Source organism: Boleophthalmus pectinirostris, unplaced genomic scaffold (genome assembly GCF_026225935.1).
Source record: "Boleophthalmus pectinirostris isolate CB_2022bp ecotype Guang Dong unplaced genomic scaffold, ASM2622593v1 HiC_scaffold_14, whole genome shotgun sequence".
NCBI lineage: Eukaryota > Metazoa > Chordata > Actinopteri > Gobiiformes > Gobiidae > Boleophthalmus > Boleophthalmus pectinirostris.
In genome coordinates, this window is record NW_026571047.1 from 15,834,598 (window position 1) to 15,843,809 (window position 9,212).

Below are 9,212 nucleotides of genomic sequence, written 5' to 3' on the forward strand. Positions count from 1 at the left end.
TTCAAAGGCTTGTATTATGTACCAGACCCACAACAAGAAATTCTTATTCTCAATTACACATACTTTGGTCAAAAATCAGTTTTTTGTAGGGAGGCAACACTCAGGTTTTATATCCCCCATCTGTCTCAAAACTCTGATTTGGAGCCTGAATGAAGAAGCATTCTGCAAATGTACATGCACAGTGTTGTATATAGTTAGTGAAATATTTAAATATTATTAAAGCACATATTTACAAATGAGTAGCACTGACTGTACAGGGAAAAAGAAAAATATACTTACTACAGTTTCAGTTGATAGTGGACACTGTACACTAGCTTGTTCAGGTGTTATCGAATATCGGATCTGTTCATTATTTAATAAATACTTTTTTTTTTTTTACTACATATTTCATTTTATGCATTAGTCACAGATGGTCCCATAAAGTTACCAAAATAGCTGGTACCACACTACGCTGCTAAGGATAAATAATTTGTAATATATGTTGATGCTGTAAAATACAGGAAGTATACTGTATAATTACAGCAATTCTGAGTTTTCTCAAAGACATGTGAAGGCGTCACTTGTCCATCATGACAGATTTCACAAGTGTAACAACTGAACAAACTGGATTCTAATCAGCTGCTGACGTCTTTGGCAGTGCTGCTGTAACTGCTCTTCATTATAACTCTCTAATCAGATGTGAACCTGAATAAAGGGACTATAATGTGACAAAAAACCATTGTTACAGGAATCATTTTTTTTTTTTTTTTTTTTCAGTTTGATTCATTGTGTAGGAAAGCTGACACAGACTTGAAATAAATAGCTTTAGCATTAACTACACAAGACTTTCTGACTGAGTGTGTGGTTGCCTTTTTGAGGCAAAAGCACATTTTATCACCCAAGAATGTAGTTACTGGTTGGTTCTGGTTCATTGTTGCAGAGGCAGTTGGGAGAGTGGAGCACCTGGCCACCAGGCAGACGCAGGATGGTGAGTTTCACCTGTGGTAACACAAGAACATAATCTCATCTCAGCAAGATATACATTTACATACTTTATATAGGGTATGACTTGAGATGGTACCTCATTCTTGAGCGATTTATTGATCAACATGGTGTACTCCTGGATGTTGCTGATGTGTAAGTCGTTTAAAGCCAAAATCTGGTCCCCTTTAAGGAACAGGCATGCAGGCTGGCCCGTCCAGCTGGACACACTGTGACACACGTCTTTCAATTATTTTTATTGACAGCCATCAGAGCAGAGATTCAGCTGTAGCCATAATTATAAGATGATCACTGTTGTCACCACATCTCTGTTTCTTAGCAACAAAACTTTTGTAAAAGTAACTTCATGTATTTGATTATGTCAGCTTTGATTTATGTCTTCAATCAGCTGTGCATTCATGTGTTCTAATGAAATCCAAAGAAACACACACACACACCTGGGCTTGTCGTCCACCTCTGTTAGTTTCAGATGCTTCTTCAGATCAGCCTGTTTAACGTCTATATCCCTTTCGTGTGGGCTGATGGGCTCAAGGCTTCCAGGTGCAGGGTGGAAATACAGAAAGTTAGTTCAGTCTTTAGGGAATATTGAGACTATAAAAAATAGAACACTGGTTTGTGAAGAAAATGTGCTGCAACAATATACAACAAACAAATGAAAACTAAGCAGGTTTTACTTTGTTTGGTCAAAACAAATCTGAAGTGATTCTCAAAATATTAAATGCTGGATAGAAAGTTAAGTTTTTTCTTTTCTCACTAATATTACGTGAGGTCTGTAAGGGCTCATAAACCAGTCTGCCCAGTCCAGGGATATGTCAGCATGGTTTCTACATTCCTAATTGATGATTGATATTAGTGACTCATGACCATTACAAAGCAGATTTGAGTCTTGATAAGGGAAACATCGATGGTCTTGTAGGTAGAACATGTTTTTCTTGTTTGTAGTTATTGTATATTTTTGCATTTTATAATTGTGATTATGATTCCCTTCAAGGTTCACATTTAAAATGAAGAATATGTTGGTACAGATTTTAAACTACAAAGTTTGACATTTCTAAGAATATTTTTTTACAATGGTGGAAATTGCGGTGCTTAAAAAATTGCTTTGCAGTTTGCTAATAGCGTCCATTCATATTGTGATTTGACTTAATCAGCCCTAAATATTAGCTAATAATGACTAGAAATCAAATGTACAGATCTTACCATTCTGTAGAGCTTTGTCTCCTTGGTTTCTCCAACATTTTCACTGGCGACATAGCACCTGGCGACACTGCACCTGGCGACACTGCACCTGGAGACATTGCACCTGGCGACATTGCACCTGGTGACAGGGCCTCTGGCGACATGGCTCCATTGTCACTGGAGCTGGTGCTACAGTCTGATAATGGTCGTGTGTGCTCCCTGAAACGATGTAAGACAGGAGTTACTGTACACTAGTACCAAATCAACCTTAAGTCTTTGCATGAAGACTGCTGATGGGGGCTGCAGTATTAGATGAGGTCCCCGTGATAATTTTAACTTGAGATATAGGTAAACGTGTGTTGAGGTTAGGGTTTAAGTTAGGCAAGTAGTAATCATGGCTGAAGGTCCTATATTACACAGAATTGACTCTGCAATAACTCTGTGATGATGTGAGCTTTTAACCATGTTAGAATGTTGTTACCTCCTCAAAAACATATCTGGATTGTGTTTTGTTTCATTCACACATCTGAGTAATCCGTTATTATTAGTTTGTCACTAATATATCTCCAAAGCTCAAAATGGTCTGTTCCACCTTGTGATGTCATGTAGTGGTAGTTTTCAAGTTAACAGCTACCCTTACGTTTAGTTCAGTAGAAATTGCCAATTTCAGGGCTGAAATGATTCTAGTGAAGGTATATAAAGTTTAAAAACACAGCGGAGCACTTCCTGTATTAGCATGTGACATCACAAGGTAGAACAGAGTGTTTTCTAGTTGAGAGAAGAACTCAGCTTAAATATGGATGGTTTGTGTGTTGTGTGAATGATCAGGAGGATATATGGAAGTCAATGTAATGCCCCCAAAAGGCCTGAAACACATATTGAGACTGATACAATATGACTCAATTCAGGCAATCAACAAGGATGGTTGTCATAATGTAACGCCCAGCTGGTGCACAATTGCCAATAACAGAGCTATTTATAAAGACTTTACCCACTCCAGTCATGAAATAAGATAAAAGTACCATCTGGACCTGTAGCCTGCTTCCAGGAGTGACATGAGCAGATAACACAACAAAAGCTTTGGCACAGTATGAGAGGCCTCTGATAGAGCGACGTCATTAGAGACTTCAAACACAAGGCTAACAAAGCAACACAGACACCCACGTTTTATATAAAAATCTGTCTGGGGACTTTCCTAAATATCTCACTAATGGGACATGAGAGAAGCAAATAAGTCCTAGATCACTCCAGATGGGAAGATGGATTGGATTTAAGAGCCACTTAAGAGAATAACAAAAGAAAAGCAGCTTTTGGGAGCCAAAACACAGCAGTGACCCCCTTTAACAAAACAGTGTTTCAGTCACTTAATGAGGAGATACTGTAAGGAAAAGGTGCACTTCTACTAACAATTACTAGCTTTTATTTAAGATATAAGCCATTACAAATATAGTACTGTAAGCAAGCTGCTGTACATGCTTGCACCTACCATATTAACTATATATGTGTGTATTGGGTGATATTGAAAAGACATTATCAGTAGTGAAGCTTTTTGACTGTACACAGTGAAAAACTTGTTGAACTGGCTCTGGCTGCTTCTCTGTCTTTAACTGGTCTTTATGTGTCAACAGTGAAATCTTTAGGAGTCAAACCATTGTTGTTGTGAACTCTGTCACATTCAAATAACCAAGGCTGTCATGATAAGTGAGGTTTATCGGTATCTAGGCCACTAAAGATACACATTGTACAGGCAGCAGGAATACCCACAGTATGTGTGACGTACCCGTCCTTATTTGCCTCCTCACAGAACGAAGGCAGTGGTGAAAACTGAGGCTTGAGCCTATCAGTCAGGCTGAACTTGGTCAAAGTGCCAGTAGCTTCTTCTACTTCTTTATCCCTATCAAGAGCAACCAGTAGGAACAGATGTGATTCATAGTTCACTAAATCTTATAGTAATTCAATCAAACTTACAGTGCCTGGGAGCCTTGATCGCCTTTCTTAATCTCCACCATATCCTCATAACTAAGTCAAATGCATGTAAAGGACATTACTGTTCACAATATATGTTACAAGGCACATACAAAACTACAATAAAACTCACAGTCCTTCTGCATTCGCTTCATTATTGTGGACCTTAGGAAAACAAAATTTTAAATTAGATTTCTTCACAAATTACAAATACCCAAAATGAATGTCATGATATTCTATGTTATTTTAATGAATTGTCATTTGCTTACTCTGAAAGGGTTAATGTAGGGCTTTGGATAGTCATACAGCGGATGCACAGGCTCTGATAATCGTCTCCCTCTGGGATCATCCATCTGTCATCAAATCACAGAAGCAAGTTACCTCCGATGTTTAATTAATTTATACAGTATATTTCTGTAGCTGATATAGGCATTATTATACGTTTATTTGTTGCACCTTTGATTTTTCAATCAAGTCTTCTTTTGTGAGCGAGGGTGGGTCAGACATGGAACGATACTTCATTGCATGCTAAAAAAAAATAAAAATTATTCATTCATTTATGTGAATATGAGTATTAGTTGAACATGAACAGTTTAGTTCAGTGTCCCTGGATTGTTATAAAACACATGCCGAAGAGCATAATGAACTGACCTGTTCATTCACAGGGGTTGTATTCTTTTTCCTCAATATGGGATTTGTAATAACCTGTTAAAACATGGATAGTATTCAAATGTATGGAGGCTACTTGTGTTCACCAGGGACACTGACAAAATAAGACTTATGTGATTTGTTTATTACTCATGAACATACCTCTATGAATTGCTGTCCATTTGATATTTCCTGATAACATAATTTAAGGTAATAGTAGTTAAGTTAAGTTAAGTTAAGTTGGTGCTCACTGATGAGTATTGGCTGTAAAAATATAACCTACGTCTGAACTGAGAAACTTGTGTGGTTTGTTCTTGAGGGCTTCATACATATCAGTGAACCAGCCGTCCACCTCTTCACTGACAACAAACAAAAAATAGGTCAGATGATGTTCTTTTCAGTCTTCTACATCATGTCTCATGTGTTTTATTAAAAATACTGTCCTCGGGGGAAAAAAGGGACTGGAAATAGTGACAATAGGAAACACAGAAATATATTTTAATCTCAACTGAACTGCAAAAGAGAAAGTGGCACAAAGGGGAGCTGGATGTCATCATGAATCATATTGCTTTATTTGAATCAAAGTCATACGAGTTTGGTTTACACATAAAGCTTAACTGAATCAATATTAACATTTCCAGTTGTGAGATTCTGCTGCTAAATGCCTATTGTCTCTAATTCCTGTGCAGTTTTATTGGCCTCACACTAGAGTAGGTCAGTGTTGTGCAAGTTCACACTTTTCATGAACTAGTTCAAAGTTCAGTTCACACTTGTTCAAAATGAATAGTTCACATTCATAGTTCACAATTTTAATTTTTAACTAGTTCAAAGTTCAGTTCATTTTATATTTAGGTGAGATCTGTAAATGAAAGGCTGCATTTATTTTAGAATAAACCAAGACTAAACCAGGACTGAACCAAAATTGAACCAGGTCTAAACCAGAACTGAACCAGGACTGAACCAGGTCTAAACCAGAACTGAACCAGGACTAAACCAGGTCTAAACCAGGAATAAACCAAGACTAAACCAGGTCTAAACCATTACTGAACCAGAACTGAACCAGGACTAAACCAGAACTAAACCAAGACTAAACCAGGACCAAACCAGGACTAATCCTGGACTAGAACTTGGAATCTAGGACCGCCCCTGAGAGAACCCCGAGTGCGATCGGGCATAAGCTGCGTTTAGTTCGGTGGAGCGCGGACTTCTGCGTCGGTCCTTTCGCTCAGGATCACGGTCTACGCGGGCGCACCTCCGGCGTTTCACCGCTGCTGATATCGCGGTGATTTTAGCAAATTTGTATGAAGAAAAACGAAAAACCCACCATTTCAATCCAGGTTAAAAAAGCATTGTGACGCGCGTTACTGACATATGTACCAAGTAAAATAATAAGCGCGCGGAGCAGCACGTCCTGTGCGTGTAGATTTCAGAAAATAGGATACATCCTATTTTTTGACGCTCTACACGAGTTTAGGCGCATATCCCCGTCAAAATACACAGAGAGCATGTATCTATTGTTGTATTTGTGCATTTACCATCAGCACATTGTGCTCCCTGGGCAGTTGTGTATCATGTGAAAGAGCTCAGATCCACATAGACTGTTAATTAGTGCTTTGAAATTAACTTTTGAAATCCTTGCGTTTGCCGTGGTCAGCCTGTACAGAAGGTAAATACAAGTAGCTAAACGCGCCCAGTCAAGTTTGATTGACTTCCCATTGGAGACACAAGAGCCCGTACGTTCCGCTAAAGCTGCCGGTGGAGTCGCCTTCGCGTTGACACGCGGCTGTGGTTTCGCGAGGTGAAGTGCGAGCAGATCGTCACTCGTCAAATTCCGACGTTTAACTGAACCCCAACAGTGATGTACGTCGTTCATCACACATAATTTGAACAAATTCACGTTCAAGTTCTTGATTTACAAAAGTGTTGCGTTCAGTTCAAAGTTCACTGAAAAATGAACGTGTTCAATGAACGCGTTCTTTTGAACTCGTTCATGCACAACACTAGAGTAGGTCTAGTTATCTTGCAGACTTGGCTTTAGTGCCAACTATAGCTATGAAGAATGCATTGGTGGCGGTGGATGGCTCTCTGCTCCTGGTGTAGACGGCTCCTCTGATGGTGCTTTCTCAACTGGTTCGCCTGTATTCAGCCTCACATTTTACTACATGTAGTTTTATTTATTTTAGCGTGAGTGTGTGTGTGTGTGTGTGTGTGCGTGTGTGTGTCTGGGTTGTTTGGTTGTGTGGAGTCGGGCAACTATGGGGTTGGGTTGGTGGGTGGGCGGAAGGAAATGTGGGATTGTTTTTAATCGCTGTAAAGCACTTTGTGTTAAATGTTTGTATGAAAAGCGCTTTATAAATAAAGTTTGATTGATTGATTGATTAGGTTTGGTTAAGATTTGAGGAGCACTCTTATTTTCCTGATGGGTGGATTTTATTTATAAAAGCACTATTACAACTACAACTCATGTGACGAAAGATACAGCTTTATATTGTCCCATATTTCAGGAAAATTTTATTATTTATCCTTACCTGTTTTCCCCAATTAAAAAGTAATCCCGATCTGCAGCTCGGAGGTAAAGCACAAGGGATGGGGAGCACTTGAAATTCTTTTGGACCCAGGGCCATTTTGAATGCGTTTGTGGACTCAAATTGAGAAGCGAAATTCTAGAATGGAAAAAATAAAATGTAATAAATAAAAAATATTTATAACTGAATGTATGCAAATAAGACATTGTTGTACTGTGATAGGTCAATTCCTCCAAGTGGCCGGTCCTTCTCTTCTGGACATCTGAAGTACTTGAGCTGGTAGTCACTTTCACTGATTTTAAATAAAATGAAATAGCGCTTCTTCCATGATTTCTGCACATAACAGAACGGCTGTAAATGTAAACCATGCAAGCTACATGTGTGCGATGTCTGAAGCCATCTTGGCAGTATTCACCTCAGTTTTTAGGCCTCTGGAAGGAGGAGACTTGAACAGATATCCAGCTCTGATTTCCTTGGCTTCTCCAACTGGTTTGTAGAACATGGCACCTTTGGCTGACATAATAAAAATCAGATCAAATATTCCTTGTTCCTATTCAGTTATAAGGAAGTAAAAAATATCTGTCATTTAAACAATGAGACATTGTTAGAAAATGAATCAACCAGAGAATATTACCAATGTTTTTATCTTTCTTACTCATTGTGCCACCACACCTGCAACAAAAATATGATTTAAGATGGGCATTAGTTCATAAAGTTCAGTGGACCATTGGAACAGAAAGCACATATTTCAAACAAGCTGCAATGTAAGCCTGAAACAACTAATTAAATTAATTATAACAATTGCTGTCTGACACAGATAGCAATACACAGACTCCAAATTACGTGCATCAAATACATTTTTTACTTGTAAATTTGGCATTTTTCATTAGAAAAAAAGAAGAATCACCTGATTAATAGATAACAAAATAATCTTTAATCCTGCAGCCAGAAGCACAGCCTCAACATAACTTTCTCTTTATTTTTCATTGTTGTATCTTAAAGTAGGCATGGTAACATTGTAATCTGTCATATAAATGTATAAATGTCATACAAAAAAGATTGTGCTTATGGAAAATGAATAGAATTGTTTAAATAGTGACACAATGACTAAATATTGTCCAGTAGATTTGTTTTATGTTATAATTCTACACTCTCACCTCTAAATGTGAGAAGAAAAGTCAACATTTCTGATTTACACGTGATTAAAATTAATCTAATAATGGTGTTTTCTCACCTGTGCAGCTCCTGTTTAGACTCCACTTTTTAATGCCTGAAAATAACTGCAGGTGTGTGAGGAAGTCTTCCTGAATCTGTAACAGGTAAATTCTTGGTGAGAACTGGAGTGACTGGTTCCTGCCTTCATTGTTTTGACGCTGTGATTGGGCCGCTCTTCTGTGTAACGCCACATGGGTTGCTTCACCTGTTCAACACAACACTTTAGTTTAGAAAATCTGAGGGGGAAACAAAAATAGACAAACTTAAATTACAAAGTTATATTTTTGTTTGTCCCTGTGACTGACAATCTTTGTAAAGTAGAGACAGAAATCATGTTGGCATTTTGATTTATAGCCCATACTCTGTGACTAGAGACAATGTTTTATGCTTCTTTTACAAGGGGCTTGATGAGTGATAGATCTATTCATCATGTGGTTGCAGAGCTTCTTAGGGTGCACAAGATTAAATTCCTAACTAATTTGAGTTGATGTCTCAGTGGGCGTCCAGTAATGTAGCCCTCCTAATGTGAAAGAACATGTTTGTAGTTTATGAGAGTTTCTAAATGATCTCCTAAATGGACATGTCAGTCTAAGTGCTCATATACTGTAGATGCAGAAGTATGTGTGTGCACTATGCTGATAAATCCATGTTTTAGACACAAGGAGACACTGAGTCTGGGGAGACCGTTTTGAAGGATGA

General features: G+C 38.2%; 1 protein-coding gene across 4 annotated transcripts; it reads right to left on the reverse strand.

The window, feature by feature from the left end:
- Nucleotides 1-101: 101 nt before the first annotated feature.
- On the reverse strand, nucleotides 102-8,597 carry LOC110154156 (pleckstrin homology domain-containing family S member 1). Of its 4 annotated transcripts, none has more exons than XM_055150380.1 (17): nucleotides 8,533-8,597; nucleotides 7,933-7,970; nucleotides 7,714-7,811; nucleotides 7,513-7,631; nucleotides 7,302-7,436; nucleotides 5,057-5,132; nucleotides 4,936-4,965; nucleotides 4,777-4,830; nucleotides 4,582-4,653; nucleotides 4,395-4,478; nucleotides 4,259-4,290; nucleotides 4,129-4,179; nucleotides 3,941-4,054; nucleotides 2,182-2,379; nucleotides 1,419-1,514; nucleotides 1,061-1,190; nucleotides 102-978 (listed from the first exon to the last, which is right to left on the reverse strand). In XM_055150380.1, the coding sequence occupies exons 2-17, from the start codon at nucleotides 7,955-7,957 to the stop codon at nucleotides 874-876; spliced, it is 1,419 nt and encodes a 472-aa protein (XP_055006355.1). In that variant the 5' UTR covers nucleotides 7,958-7,970; nucleotides 8,533-8,597; the 3' UTR covers nucleotides 102-873. The 4 variants fall into 4 exon arrangements, with proteins under 4 accessions (XP_055006355.1, XP_020773762.2, XP_055006356.1 ...); XM_020918103.2 differs by having other exon boundaries at nucleotides 7,954-7,970; nucleotides 8,533-8,556; XM_055150381.1 differs by having other exon boundaries at nucleotides 7,714-7,848; nucleotides 8,533-8,549.
- Nucleotides 8,598-9,212: the final 615 nt, after the last annotated feature.

Coding starts and splice junctions, on each gene's coding strand:
- LOC110154156 (XM_055150380.1), bottom strand. CDS start 7,957: ATGAGTAAGAAAGATAAAAACATTG. Junction 4,654..4,776: donor CAACCCCTGTGAATGAACAG/GTCAGTTCATTA, acceptor ATTTTTTTTTAG/CATGCAATGAAGTATCGTTC. Junction 2,380..3,940: donor GAGGAGGCAAATAAGGACGG/GTACGTCACACA, acceptor ACATCGTTTCAG/GGAGCACACACGACCATTAT.